Source organism: Tachysurus fulvidraco, chromosome 16, assembly GCF_022655615.1.
Source record: "Tachysurus fulvidraco isolate hzauxx_2018 chromosome 16, HZAU_PFXX_2.0, whole genome shotgun sequence".
NCBI classification, from domain to species: Eukaryota; Metazoa; Chordata; class Actinopteri; order Siluriformes; family Bagridae; genus Tachysurus; species Tachysurus fulvidraco.
The window spans coordinates 1,608,131-1,623,548 of record NC_062533.1 but is presented as its reverse complement, the minus strand read 5'-3'; the positions used below and the strand labels follow the sequence as shown (position 1 = coordinate 1,623,548).

Here is a 15,418-nt window from a genome sequence, read left to right as displayed (position 1 = left end):
TGTGACAGAATCAAAGTCGTACTGTCTGTCAGTATACACAGTCACAGTCTTACAGTACCCTCTGCCGATTTGCAGGCTTCTATAAGGGCAGTAAGTTCTGCTGCCTGTGTGGAGTAATGAGCTGGGAGTTTACCTGAAAGTAAAATTTTGTTCTGGGTAACTACTGCAAACCCCACACTGTTTTGACCTGTTTCTGAATTCCTAGATGCTAATCCTTCCACAAATAATTCCAGATCAGGGTTGGTCAGTAAACTGTGTTGGTTGGTAAACTTCATTACAATCATAACAATCATACTTAACAACAGTCACACAATCATGAGGCTCCCCATCATGCTCCGTGTGAAGTGTGGCAGGGTTAAGAATTATACATCGTTTAACAGTAACATTTAGCATTATTAAAAGCCCAGTGTTATATCTCAACCATTGTGCAACCGTAATATGGGCTATTTTTTTGTTATAAAAGCAGTTGTGACACTGCATGTGGTACCGAGTTAATTCGCTGTAGCCTACTGCTCTGAGACACATGAGCAGACCTGCTGTCACTTGCAGTCTGAGTTTGCCCCCATGCAAACTAATGTCATTTACATTTACAGCATTTAGCAGACACTCTTATCCAGAGTGACTTACAACTGAGCAACTGAGGGTTAAGGGCCTTGCTCAGGGGCCCAGCAGTGGCAGCTTGGTGGACCTGGGGTTCGAACCCATGATCTTCCGATCAGTATCCCAACACCTTAGCCACTGAGCTACCACATCCCCATGTCATGCATCCCCCTTTTTCGTCAACAGTTTGTGCAAGTAGTATTAGGGTCAGGGATGCCCAGTGTCGTCTGTAATGTCTGTTTCAGTCGTTCAAATGCAGCTTTTGCATTCTCAGTCCACGTCACTTTGCTGTTTCCCTTTCGGCCTTGCCCATGAGCAACTGGGCTCAGTGGTGCCTCTAAAACAGCATAATTGGGTATAAATATCCTACAGAATAAACACATGCCTAAAAAAGACATGAACTGTTTTTTTGTTACCGGTTTTGGAATTTTCCGAATTGCCTCTATTCTACTTGACTCGAGTTATTTACATTCTGCAGAAATTAAATGTCCTAGGAACTTCACTTCTTGTTGAACAAATTTCAAATTTGACAGGCTTATTTTCTTTACTGGAAAAACAGGGTTTGCACAGAAGATGTCTCACATGGTACAGTAACTCCAGCTTTTAACAAGGAGTTGAACACCGGTGTTATACATTCTATAGCTTCTGGTTTTAACTACATCATATTTTACACAATTCTTTGGGCACCTTCTGTAATCTTCAATTTTACACAATGGGTTAAGATCTGATAAGTCATCAGGACGGATCTTTACATCTCTTTTTGCCCCAAACATCCAATTTAATGGTGTACTATGTAAATTCAATTTCCAGTTTGCTTCCAATAATGAGTCTGAGCAACCTGTAACATCCATATTCCCAAGTTTTTCCACTCATCATTGGCAGATTTGACTAAAGAGAGATGTGGAGATGCATGGTTCCTTTGGAATGGGTGTGGATAACCAGTCGAGATAAGTCTACCTCTACCACACATCTGTGCTCACTCCATATCAAAGTTTCAACATCAGTACATCTGGCTTATCTAATTTCCTATACCACTCTTTCTCATAGCTCTCATCCGATTCACATCTGTGTATGTGTGCAGTGCAATGTAAAGTTTTTTATGTAGTCTGTGTGAGAAGAAGGGGTGAGAATTTTTTTCCCTTTCCACAAGAGTGTGTGTGTGTAATCAGTAAAAGAAAAATCACAGTTTCCATTTGTATCATAGAGCAGAGATCTGAGATAATGTTTTACAAAGCAGGAGTCATCTCCCCATTCTATCTTAAGGCCTAGTGATGTGCTGATTATTTATAAATTTAATTTGCACATCAAATCTCGACCCAACAGATTTATTGGGCAATACTCAGAAATCAAAAAGAAAAATCCAAATAGTTTCTGTGTATTTACTTTTTCGCACCTCAAGGGCACTGAGAATGACTCATTGACTGACATTCCTGATCCATCCTCTTCCTCTGATGGAATCTCCTCAGACAACTGAACCATGTTGACCATGTTGAGACGGTGTTTCATTTTTAACCTTTTGTCTTATTTTTTTTGTCTTTCGGCCTTTAGCAGCTTTTCTGCATGGATTAAATGCTGTTCAATCATAGACAGTTTTTCAGTGTCCCAGGTGATGCAAGTTTACTTGATGTTTCTTGCAATGTCCTCTCTTAATCCATTTATGAAACTGTTTCTCAGATGTGCCTCATACGGAGTGAGGTCAGCAGCTTCAGCCATGTTATCAGGGCATTCAAGGTGTGCATCATGTACTTCTGTCAATCATGCAAGATATCTGGAGACTGATTCATCGTCCTCTTGTCTACACATGGAGATTTTTGTCATGTCCATTTTTACCGGAAAGTAAAAACATAACCTGATGTTTTTACTTTCCGGTAAAAATGGACATGACAAAAATGGGTGTGTTGGAAAGAAGATCATCTTGTCTCACACTTCTGAGAGCTGCATTCCTTTGTGCACATCTGTGTGTGTAACATCCTGCTGGAAAGTAAACTGTCCGTTGATTTATGTAGAAGTCCGTGGATGTAGAAGTAGTAGCAATAGGAAGCAGTATAACAGCTGGTGGTTGGTTTGTCTGCGGGGGTGCCTGAGGTGGCAGTCTGAGAGGGCAGCCATCCAGGTTTGGGTCTACAAAAGATTTAAAACACTAAAGAGAAAAAGATTGTGAATAAGTTTGCTCTTTTACTTCTTGTCTCTTGTCTTTGAAGATTCATGCTCCTGCAATTTTTCTTTTAATTTTTCTCTCAATGCATTTCACTATCACTACCTTTTTCTGGAAATCCACAGTCCATTACCTACTTACAATATTGTGATACAGAACCAGGTTCATAATTAGTTATAATAAATTGAACATTAGGATGTTTACAGGCCCTCAAAAATTGTCAAACTTTTCCTCTTTTTGTATATTGTTACATCAGGGGTGCCGTGTGTACTAGCCATCCATAGCCCTAAATACTCCCAGTTTTCAGACTTTGATTTCATAAGCCTATACATACATCCCTTATCATATTAGCTGAGTCCCAGACTCTGAAAATATTTTCCTCATCCTTCTCTTCCTTATTGCAACAATATGCACTCTTAGTACAGCAGGACCCCATGATTAACAATAATATGCTCTCACGGCCCGTCAGCATGTGAGCGGAAACCCAGTTTCCCTTTCACTATGCTCTCACGGCTCTTCAGCACGTGAGCTGAAACCCAGTTTCCCTTTCACTATGTGCACCAAAAACTGTACTTATGTCAATCGTCGTTTAAAAAAACCCTCTGGAGTCTGCTCGTTCTTTCTCTCTGCAAGGTTCTTTTTCCCTATTGGATAGTAGCGTCGTCCCAGTCCCACACTGAGTCGTGCTGTCCTTTGGGTCAGACAGGAGGTTGATAACAACTTGACGTGAATTCTGCAGCAGTCCGTCACCTCTCAGGTGGTCCTGTGGAAGAACGAACTATCCTGGACGAGCCCCCAGAAAATGTGGAGGAAATTCTATTCTATTAATCTATTAAAATGTGACATTAGAGATATTATTGATGTGAGCTACAAAGCTGAGGTCAGAGTCAACTTATTCTGCCTTTACTAGTGTGTGTGAACTAGCTTAACAGATAGCTAACAGTCTCCAATAAAGAACTAGGAAGTGTCTTGCTCTTTTATTGTGTGTTACTGGAAAGACTGTAAAACTGTAACATGCAGAAAAAAGAGAATGCATATTACAATATGAATATAAAATAAGTATCTTAGAAATATCTAAAACCCTCAAAAGTCTCATTATCAAGCGATTAGCATGATATGATGCTAATATACATGGAAAATGCCATAAGGAAGCTAACAGTAATAGCACCACATATTGTCTTATAAACTACAAATAGAAAACATGCTAAAATGACTAAATTTGGTATCTAATGGAAGCTAAGATCACTATCAAACAAATACTTATAGACAGATATGTTTAGGGGCCAAAATATTAGTTTACAGACTTGGTTAACACTCTGGAGTATGTGGAGGAAATTCTATTCTATTAATCAAAGATAATAATTCAAGTGAACTTTCCCTAAATTGCAGAGAAGAACGCAGCAGAGTCCTGTGGAATATCAAACTTCTTTATTCAATACACTTGCAAGTGTGATGTCAGTCTGTCCCAACCTAAGTCTGAACAGAGTGAGTTACTTGGATGTACTAGGCAGTTCTCCTTTTATACATGGAGCTATGTGTGTGTCTTCCACTGTGCGTGACTTCCTCTAGTCTTGTCTTTGCACAAGCAGTACAATGGTCACTCCATTAGTCTCCGTTATTTCCACACACCTGCAGCCTGCAATGTTTTTGTCTCTTCAGCCTAGTGTGCAACTGGAAACAGTTCAGTTCCCCTTTGTTACTTTTTTGCTTTTCCTAGTTTTTGGTGTGTGTGAGCGTATTGTTACAGAATGTTCAATGTTCATTTTTGTTATTCACAACATTTTCTATTACAAGTATGACTTGCTGTAGGAATGTTAAGAGAATACCTGAACTATGGTAGCTCTGCGTGGACAAAACACAAGAAACTCAAAACACAAATAACTCTTCCCACAAGGGGTCAGTACACTCCCCGCCTGGTATACTGCTATAACACTATTAACCTTTAACTAACAACACAATTTCTGACGTAGGTCTTGTATACACCTTAGCTGTACCTTCTTTAATTGTTCATACATCTACTTTGCGCACTCTTTTGTCTCGACCAGGATAAGTGTCCACAATAAGTCCAGTAGGCCATTCGTTTCTTTTGACCTGAGTGTCCTTTAGGAGAACAACGTCACCAATAGCTAACTTTGGTTGATCTGTGTGCCATTTTCTTCTTGGTTGAAGGGGTGCAAGCCACTCTTCTCGCCGTCTTTTCCAGAATGAGTTGGCAAGACTTTGTACCTGTTTCCATTGCTTATGGTACAAGTCCTTTGGATCAAATTCTCCAGGTGGAATAGAGACAGGACAGATTTTCTGAGTGAGAAGGGCCCTTGGAGTCAACAAGTTGGGTTGCTGAGGATCAGATGACACAGGTACTAATGGATGACCATTCATTATGGCTGTTACCTCTGCCATGAGCATCACAAGTACTTCGTGAGTCAGATTTGGAGAGTGAACTTTCAGCAGTATAGCGTCCAAAATACGTCGGGCCACTCCGATCATTCTCTCCCACACCCCTCCCATGTGAGAGGAGTGAGGTGGGTTAAACTTCCAAGTGCATGTCTTGTTTTTGAGGTAGGATTGAAGCTCTGGATCTTCTGAACTTATCTGAAGCTCTTTGCATGCTCCAACAAAATTCATTCCACAATCTGATCGAAAGAGCTTGGTGGGGTTTCTTATGAAAGCATTTATGAAACTTGAAGTTGAGAGGGACTCAACTACCTCAATTTGAATTGCTCATATGACTAAACAGGTAAACATTGCTACCCAGCATTTGCTCTCTAACACTCCACCTCTTGTCCGGCGGATACTGATGTTCCATGGTCCAAACATGTCCACTCCGACATGCGTGAAAGTAGGAGTTTGGATGAGACGATCAGCTGGAATGTCTGCCGTCTTTTGTTGTTGTACATTTCCTCTTAACCTGCGGCAGGTTGTGTATTTGTTGAGAAGTTTTGTCACCAACCTTTTTCCTCCAAGGATCCACAGTCCAGCAGACCTGATGGTTCCTACTGTGATGTGTCTACCTTGGTGCACAACCTGTTTATGGTAGCACTGAACCAGCAAAGCGGCAATGTGATGCTTCTTTGGAATAACGATGGGCTGACTTTGTTCTTGAGTTATTTCAGTAGAAGTCACAAGTCCTCCTACTCGCATCAGTCCTTCTTTGTCCAAAAATACATTGAGATACTTCAGTGGACTGTGTTTTAGTATGGCCTCTCTGCTGTTCAAAGTTTTTATCTCCTTTTCAAATGTCTCACCTTGAACAGTTCATACAATACAAGCAAAAGTAACTTTGCTTGTGTTAGAGTGTCCATCTTTGATTCATTTGACTCAGGAGCTTTTGTGATAGATCTGACCTTTTCAATGAGCTTGGCGATAGCTCGTGTAAGATGTTTCCAACTGGAGAAGCGCTCAAACCTTTGTGAGCCGAGCAGTTTTGTCACAGTTGTGGTTGCAAATGTTGAGACTTGTGGGCGGACTTCAATGTCTGTGGCAGGTTCAACAAGTTGAAAGCTGTCTGGATGCACAGGACACTCTCCATCGCTTTTCCTCAAGAAATCGGGTCCAGTAAACCAATTGGTAGAACTCAGTAGTGAAGCCGGGACATGTCGTGTTCCATGATTGGCAGGATTGATTTCCGTGCTTACAAAGTGCCACTGACTGGGATTAGATGACTTTCTGATGCGAGCAACACAGTTGGCGACGTGGACCTAGAACCTTCGGCTGGTGTTGTTGATGTAGCCTAAGACTACTCGGCTGTCGATGTAGTATTTCATTTTGTGGATTTTTTGTGGATGTCAAGTTCATATAGTAGCATGTCTGCCATCTCCACTGCCAGAACTGAAGCGCATAGCTCCAAGCGAGGTACTGTGTGGACTTGTCTAGGAGCTAATTTGGACTTGCCCATGCAGCTCTCTTTGACAGGTCGATTGCAGTGATGTGTTCACATACTGTCTATGGATTTGCAGCTTGTCAAGGTCAACAAGTGAGTTTTTCCAAGATTTCCATTGTGCCTCTTTCTCTGTTGGCAGCAGAGTGTCCCATTCACCGTTCTCTGAGCACAATTCTCTGATTAGAGCCTTGCCTTGCATGATAATGGGGGCTGCAAACCCAAGGGGATCATACAAGCTGTTAACAGCAGAAAGAATGCCCCTTCTTGTGAATGGCTTGTCTTCTCTTGACATGAGGGAGGTGAAACAGTCATCTTGCAAATTCCAGTTAAGCCCTAAACTTCTCTGTAAGGGCAGGGACTCTGCACCAAGGTCAAGGTTTTTCAGTTCCTTTGCCCGTTCTTCAGATGGAAACGCTTCCATTACATCTGGGCTGTTGGAGGCTATTTTGCAAGTGAATGTTCAAGTCTGCAAGCTTTTCATTGGTGCTTTTCAGAGTTTGGATGGCACTGGCATCTGAAGGAAAGGAAGCCAGTCCGTCATCAATGTAAAAGTTTTTAAGGACAAACTGTTTGGCCTTGTCACTGTACTCATCTTGTGTAGACAGAGCCACCCTCCGGAGGCCATATATTGCTATTGCGGGAGATGGGCTATTTCCAAACATGTGTACAGTCATCCTGTACTCTCTGATGACCTTAGTGGGATTGTTACCTTCGTACCACAGGAAACGCACAAAGTCGCGGTGGTCCTCACGAATGACAAAACAATAGATCATTTGCTCTATGTCCGCAGTGATTGCCACAGGTTCTTTGCAGAAACGCAAGAGGGCTTTTCTGCATGTGGGGCTTTTTGTCAAGCGTGCGATGCAGTGAACTGAGATGTTTGACTGCTTGGTCTCGGTTGTTAGGTAGTCTGTGCCTGTTTGTTTTGAAGGGTAGTGGCGCCACCCAGCTGTTGGCCTCGTCCGTCAACTTTTGCTCATCCATGATCTCCAGGAAGAGTTCATCATCCACTGACATGACGGGTTTGTCATCATGTGGGGTTCTCATAAACAATTTGTTAGTGAGACAGTCGTTTTCTTCTGTCAATCAAGCTGGTTGTGTTCAAAAAGTTAAATGGAAAGTCAGTGTTCAGGACCTTTTCTTTGACATGGAATGAGTTGGAGCAAGAGTCCAAAAGAGATATGCATCCGTTACTCAACACTGTTATACAGTAAACACTGACTTTGCTTGGCATGTGAGCACCCCCAAGGCAGACCTCTCCTATTATGACCCAGCCAAGGTCGAGGCGCTGGGCGTACGGAGCATTGTGGGGGCCGTTGTAGTGTTCTCTGACCTTATGCACTCGTGATATATCTCGTCCGAGGAGGACCAGTATTGAAGCATTAGGATACAAATCTGGAATCTTGTCTGCCAGATGCTTGAGGTGAGTGTGGTGTATTGCGACCTCCGGTGTCGGGACCTCAGACCGATCATATGGGAGCATGTTGCACTCGATTAATGTGGGAAGCCGGACGCTAGTGTTGCATCGAGAGACTCAACCACGAAAACCTTCAGCTTGGCGTGCCCTTGTCTCACTTACACCTGAGCAGGTTTTCAACGTGTAAACTTTGGTGCCTGTGTTAGCATTAAAGATCTCAAAGAATTCTGTTTTAGCTAAAGACCTATTGCTTTGCTCGTCTAACACAGCATAGGCTTTCACTGCTTTTTCCTTGTGTCCAGCAGGATAAATGTTTACTAGACAGATTTTGGAGCATGAGCTATTACTTTTGCCACAGATCTCTGTACATTTGGACACAATGGCTTGGATAGGACTTTCTGGTTGCTCCCCGCCATGCCCGTCTGGGGTTGCAGAGCCTGGAGCTTCCGTTTTCCAGGGTGCTGGTCCAGGGTGCAGCGCGGTGATTTGGTGGTCTCTTTTACACTCATTGCAATGTACACTTATGTCGCAGTCTTTTGCAATGTGATTGATGGAGGAACAACACTTGTAACAGATGTTCTTTTATTTCAGAATGGCTTTTCTCTCATCCAAAGTCTTTGCTCTGAAACCATGACACTTGCGGAGATAGTGTGGTTTGTCGTGGAGCGGGCACAGTTTATCTGGTTCAACCATTTTTTTTCCTTTCAGTGGAGTCACTATAGCACTTTGGAGCAGTTACTTCAGTTTTTTGAACATATACTGCAGATTTGAAGTGGTTTGTTCAGTCTTTCAGGCCTATAAAGCAGTAGAGAGCAAAGGGGCAAAGCTTGGGTCATTGAGAGTTTTAGCTTTGTCACACACAAACTTCACAAAAACAGGGAATGGTGGGTAGGAAGCATGGTGTTGCTCTTTGTAGTAGGATGCTGAAGTAATCCATTTCTCTTGGAGGTGGAATGGGAGTTTTTGAACAATAGGAATGATGCCCCGGGACGTACAGTACAGACCAAAAGTTTGGACACACCTTCTCATTCAAAGAGTTTTCTTTATTTTCATGACTATGAAAATTGTAGATTCACACTGAAGGCATCAAGAAGTCTTATTCTAGGTTCTTCAAAGTAGCCACCTTTTGCTTTGATTACTGCTTTGCACACTCTTGGCATTCTCTTGATGAGCTTCAAGAGGTAGTCAACTGAAATGGTCTTCCAACAGTCTTGAAGGAGTTCCCAGAGATGCTTAGTACTTGTTGGCCCTTTTGCCTTCACTCTGCGCTCCAGCTCACCCCAAACCATCTCGATTGGGTTCAGGTCCGGTCACTGTGAAGGCCAGGTCATCTGGTGCAGCACCCCATCACTCTACTTCATGGTCAAATAGCCCTTACACAGCCTGGAGGTGTGTTTGGGGTCATTGTCCTGTTGAAAAGGTGGTGTGTCCAAACTTTTGGAAGGTGTCTCCAAACTTTTGGTCTGGACCGTATCTAGGCAACTCAGGCCAGGTAGAAGACCACCTACACGGGCAGCATCAAACTCAGAGATGAGATCACCTAGCTCCCTCAACTTGTGATTTTCTCTGTTTGCGATTTTGGGAAAATCTTCCAACTTTTTCAGGAGAGCATTCTCTATCTCTTCAGGGGACCAATAGCTGTCCTCCAGTCTTTGCCACACCATTTTGACACCAGCTGTTGCACCCTAGGTGTGTACAGCCCTTAATTGTTTTTCTTGCTCTGATGGTTTGGGGGCCTAACCACTTGCAGAGGAGATCCAACTTATTAGGCTTAGCATCAAACATTAGAAGCCCTGAGCTAACCAACTCTCTTCGAACCAAATATTTCGCTAAGACTGGCGTGACTGGAGAATTGGACTCGTTTGCACTAACAACAAAGCGTGGAGACGATCGCCTGGGCTGGAAAGTGGCAGACTGATTCATAGAGTGTGGCTGGAAACTGTGGTCAGTAGTAACTGGGGTTGGATACCGTGAGTGAGATGCAAAAAAGGCATTTTTGAATGAGCTTTTGGCATAAGAACAATCTGCTCCACTGGTGATGCCATACTGTGAGGAATGCGTCACTGGTAGCTCTTGAAACCCATATTCACTAATCTCACTGTTTTGTGTGCTGTGCTCTTCAACTTTATTTTGCACAAAATCATCACTGTATTTTACTCGCTGAGCTGCTGGAAGCACTAAAGTGGTAGCTTGTGTGGAGTTAAAGTGGCTATTAGCCTCTGCTTCAGTGTTGAGCTCTGCTTTCTTTCAGCGTATGATGCCTGTGCTTGAGCGGCAGCTGCTTTAGCACAGGCTTTTGCTGGCAAAACGCTTGCGTTGGACCATTGACTGGAATGTGACCGCTGACTGGCACGTGAGATGTTGGAACAGTCCGATCTTGTTTCCCACCTGTCACCAACGTTGCTGACTGTACTTTGGTGGTCATGGACAGCAGTGTTGTCTTATGTATGAACTTTTGGCTGACCTTCTATGTGTCTTTTTACTATTCTACCTTTACTAGTGTGTGTGAACTAGCTTTACAGGTAGCTAACAGTCTCCAATAAAGAACTAGGAAGTGTCTTGCTCTTTTAGTGTGTTTTATGGGAAAGACTGTAAAACTGTAACATGCAGAAACAAAGAGAATGCATATTACAATATGAATATAAAATAAGTAGCTTAGAAATAACTAAAACCCTCAAAAAACAGTCTCATTAGCGAGCGATTAGCACGATGCTAATATACATGGAAAATGCCATAAGGAAGCTAACAGGAATAGCGCCAAATATTTTCTTATAAATTACAAATAGAACACATGCTAAAATTACTAAATTTGGTATCTAATGGAAGCTAAGATCACTATCAAACAAATACTTACAGACAGATATGTTTAGGGGCCAAAATATTAGTTTACAGACTTTAACACTCTGGAGTATGACTTGCTGTAGGAATGTTAAGAGAATCCCTGAACTACGGTAGCTCTGCGTTTACAAAACACAAGAAACTCCAAACACAAATAACTCTTCCCACAAGGGGTCAGTACACAACTATTACACCCAGATGTCTAAACTATTAATAGAGATAATATATATAAATATAATAACTAATTAATATTTCCATTTTATCCTGGTTTAATTGTAGAAAGTTCTGTGACATCTAGTCAGATATTTCATACAAGCATGTAATCAGTTTGTTAATTAGCTCTTGTATAATGAGGAGTCGGCAAAATCCATGTGAAGAAGTTTTAATAAAGAAAAGATCCAAAAACAGTAAGGTCACAGGGTGTCACGATCAGCGCACCTGCCTCGCTTCCCGACCAGCTACGGAGAGAAGCGTCTCCGGAATATTAATCGTTTCTGGACTACACCTCCCAGCACCCATCACGAAGTCTGATTGCTGTGCCACCTGAACTTGAACTTGACCTCAGTGCGAAGTCTCATTCTGAGCATTTCCTGTCTGTCTTAGTTCCGGTTTTTACTTAGTTTCTGTGTTGTTGATTCTTTCGTTTCTGATTTTGCCTGTCCTTCAATATTGTGTTTGCCGTGTTTGACCCTGCCTGTTTGAATTCCAAATAAACGCTGCAAATGGATCACCAGCCGTACGACTCCTCATTACACAGGGTCAATAGTATAAGTGTTTTTCTATATGGTGTTGTTTCTGATGTTGAAATGCCTCAATTCACTATAGGAGAAGTAAATCAAACAATTCATCATTTCTCTTCCAGAATGTGTTTTTGTAACCTGACAAAGGAAAGCTGTAGATTTATGTCCTCGGTTCTCAGCTCAAACTCCTCCAGTCTGAGAGAACTAGACCTGAGTCACAATAAACTGCAGGATTCAGGAGTGAAGCTGCTCTCTGATGGACTGAAGAATCCACACTGTACACTGGAGAAACTGAGGTACACACACACAAAACTTTAATATGTTAATAAATTTCAAGTAATAATTATAATTTTATTTCTGTATAACTTTTTTAACTTAAACATGCTTTACAATAGAATATATACAATGGTGTGAAAAAGTCTTTGCCCCTTCCTAATTTTTTATTTTTTGCATGTTGTCACACTTTAATGTTTCAGATCATCAAACACAAATAAACACAACATGCAGTTTTTAAATAAAGTTCAATTCAATTCAAGTTTATTTGTATAGCGCTTTTTACAATTGACATTGTCTCAAAGCAGCTTTACAGATCATAAACTTAGAACAAAAGGTTAATATAAGAATAATATAAAGATTAATAGAATACAAAATTCAAGATTAATATTAGATAGATTTAGTTCACAATGTGTATGTATATATTCCCAATGAGCATGTCTGAGGTGACTCAGGCAGCAGTGGCAAGGAAAAACTCCCTTAGATGGTAAGGAAGAAACCTTGAGAGGAACCAAGCTCAAGGGGAACAAAATAAAGGTTTTTGCAACAACTTGCAATGAGTCCAATGAGTGCACTGTGAAAGAATTTTGTTTCTCTCATCTTCATTTAAAACCTTCATTTAAAAAAGTGATTACTTGTGTTAGGCGAAGTGAGGGAGGCGGAAGCCGAGGCACCAGCAAAACAGAGTTTAATGAAAGAATACGCAGAGTATACACACTGGAAACAGTAAACAATAACGGACGCTGGAATGAAGCAAATGTCGTGCTTATATAGGCCAGTGAAATGAGGAGCAGGTGTGGTAATCAGTACGCTGGTGATGCGCTCCGCGCAGGCGGGGCGTGCACAGGAGAAGAAGCTGGGTGCTCCCTGACACCACCCCCTCCCCCAGGAGTGGCACCGGACACCCTGACCCGGTGACGAGGCCGGCCCCTCGACCGGGGCGCCGGGCAGCGTGGATGTGAAGCATGGAACTCCACCAGCAGCGCCGGATCCAGCACGTCTCGCCGAGCCACCCATGACCGCTCCTCTGGCCCGTACCCCTCCCAGTCCACCAGGTACTAGAGGCGACCCCTGCGCCGCCTAGAATCCAGCACCTCCTTCACCACATAGATATCGGGCTGGTCCACGATCTCCGGTTGTGCGGGCGCCGCGGGGCCACCTGGGGGGCGAGACACAGGAGAGGCACAAGGTTTGAGCAAGGACACATGGAAAGTAGGGTGAATGCGGTACCTTGGCGGCAGTTCTAGCCGATAGGACACGTCGTTTACCTGGTCGGCGATTTTGAAGGGCCCAATGAACCGAGGGCTCAACTTGCGGCAGGGCAATCTCAGTTTCAGGTCCTTGGTAGATAGCCACACCAGGTCCCCGGGACGGAAGCGTGGTGATTCCAGTCGCCGAGCGTCGGCGTGTCGGCAGGTGTTGCGGAGGGCTCGACGCAACTGAGTGTGTGCAGATTCCCACACCCTACTGCTCTCCCGGAACCATGAATCGCCTGCAGGCACATTGCTAGGCTCGTCCGACCAAGGGAACAGGGGTGGTTGGAACCCCAACACACACTGGAAAGGGGTAAGTCCTGTAGTGTCCTGGCGGAGTGAGTTCTGGGCATACTCAGCCCATGGCAGAAACCGACACCACTCCTCTTGATCCTGGCTGCAGTAGGTCCTCAAATAACGGCTCAGTTCTTGGATCTTTCGCTCGGCCTGGCCATTAGACTGCGGGTGGTATCGGGAGGTTAGGTTCACGGACACCCCCAGGAGTTTGAAGAACCCTCTCCAGACCCGGGACGTGAACTGAGGCCCTCGGTCTGAGACGATTTCCTCGGGGAGTCCAAAGTTCCGGAAAACGTGATGGAACAGGGCTTCGGCTGTCTCGAGGGCGGTCGGCAGGCTCTTCATCGGGATGAAGCGGCAGGCCTTAGAAAATCGGTCTACCACCACCAGGATGCAGGTGTGGCCCTCCGACCGGGGCAAATCAATCACAAAATCGAGTCCTAGGTGAGACCAGGGGCGCTGAGGGACAGGGAGCGGCATTAGCTTGCCCACGGGCAGGTGGCGTGGGACCTTGGAAATGGCGCAGGTGGGGCATTCCTGCACGTACCGTGTGATCTCCTCTGTCATACAGGGCCACCAGTATCGAGCCTTGATGAGCTGGACCGTCCGTTTTCCACCCGGGTGGCCTGTGCCCGGTCCTTCATGGACTGATTTGATGAGATCGCGTCAGCAGGAGGTCGGGACGAAGACACGTCCATCTGGGCATCCCACAGGCGTGGCCTCGTGGAGCGATGCCGTGTGAATCTCATGGTCGATCTCCCAAACGATGGGCCCCAGGATGAGCGTGGGAGGAAGGATGGGTTCCGGGTCACTGGTTTCCTCTGGCCCGTACATCCGGGATAGGGCATCGGCTTTGCCGTTGAGTGTACCGGCCGGATAGGTGATGTGGAACCGGAACCTGGTGAAAAAGAGGGCCCAGCGTGCCTGTCGGGGGTTAAGCCTCCGTGCCTCTCGTAGGTACTGGAGGTTCTTGTGATCGGTGACTACGGTGAATGGGTGATCGGCTCCCTCCAGCCAGTGTCTCCATTCGTCCAGGGCCAGCTTGATGGCCAGAAGCTCGCGGTTGCCAATGTCATAGTTCTGTTCAGCTGCGGAGAGCTTGTGGGAGAAGAAGGCACACAGGTGGAGCTGAGCAGGGGTTCCCGATCACTGGGAAAGAGCAGCCCCCACTCCAGTAGAAGACGCGTCGACCTCGACCACGAAGGGCCTCCGGGGGTCTGGGTTGACGCAGAACAGGAGCGCTACCGAAGCGTTGTCGAAGCTCGTGGAAAGCCTCCTGAGCCTCCCTGGTCCACCTCAGGGATCAAGTGTTCCTCCCGATTTCGGGAGTAGATCAGGATGTCGTCTATGTAGACCATGACGAACCTCTGGAGATAGGGCCGAAGTACCTCGTTCATGAACCCCTGGAAGACGGCTGGAGTGATGGATAAGCCATACGGCATGACCCGGTATTCATAGTGCCCCGAGGGTGTGATGAAGGCAGTCTTCCACTCGTCTCCCTTCCTTATGCGGATTAGGTTGTATGCGCTCCGCAGATCGAGCTTGGTGAAAACCGTTGCATCCCGCAGGTCTTCAAGAGCAGCGGGCACGAGTGGAAGGGGGTACGGAAGAGGAGCGATTTGGGAGTTCAGCTGCCGGTAATCAATACAGGGGCGAAGACCTCCATCCTTCTTTCCCACGAAGAAGAAGCTGGATGCTGCTGGAGAGGATGAGTGCGTGATAAACCCCTGACGGAGAGCCTGCTGAACGTATTCCTCCATTGCTCTGTGTTCAGGAGTGGACAGCGGGTACACACGGCCTTTGGGTAGCTTAGCACTGGGGAGCAGGTCAATGCAGCAGTCCCAGGGTCGATGAGGGGGGAGACAGGTGGCGGCCTGGGCACTGAACACGTCCTCGAAGTCCCGGTACTCCTCGGGGATGTTTGGCTGAGTTGTAGTCGTAGCCTCCTCCACCCGGGTGGCGCCG

The 15,418-nt window shown here is 45.0% G+C and overlaps 1 protein-coding gene across 1 annotated transcript in view; it reads left to right on the top strand.

Moving 5' to 3' along the window:
* Nucleotides 1-15,418, top strand: part of LOC113647559 (NACHT, LRR and PYD domains-containing protein 3-like) — a 233,062-nt gene that overhangs the window by 196,497 nt on the left and 21,147 nt on the right. The window contains exon 11 of the mRNA XM_047801962.1: nt 11,753-11,926. Coding sequence (XP_047657918.1) covers nt 11,753-11,926 — 174 coding nt within the window. The remainder of the gene's footprint in view (nt 1-11,752; nt 11,927-15,418) is intronic.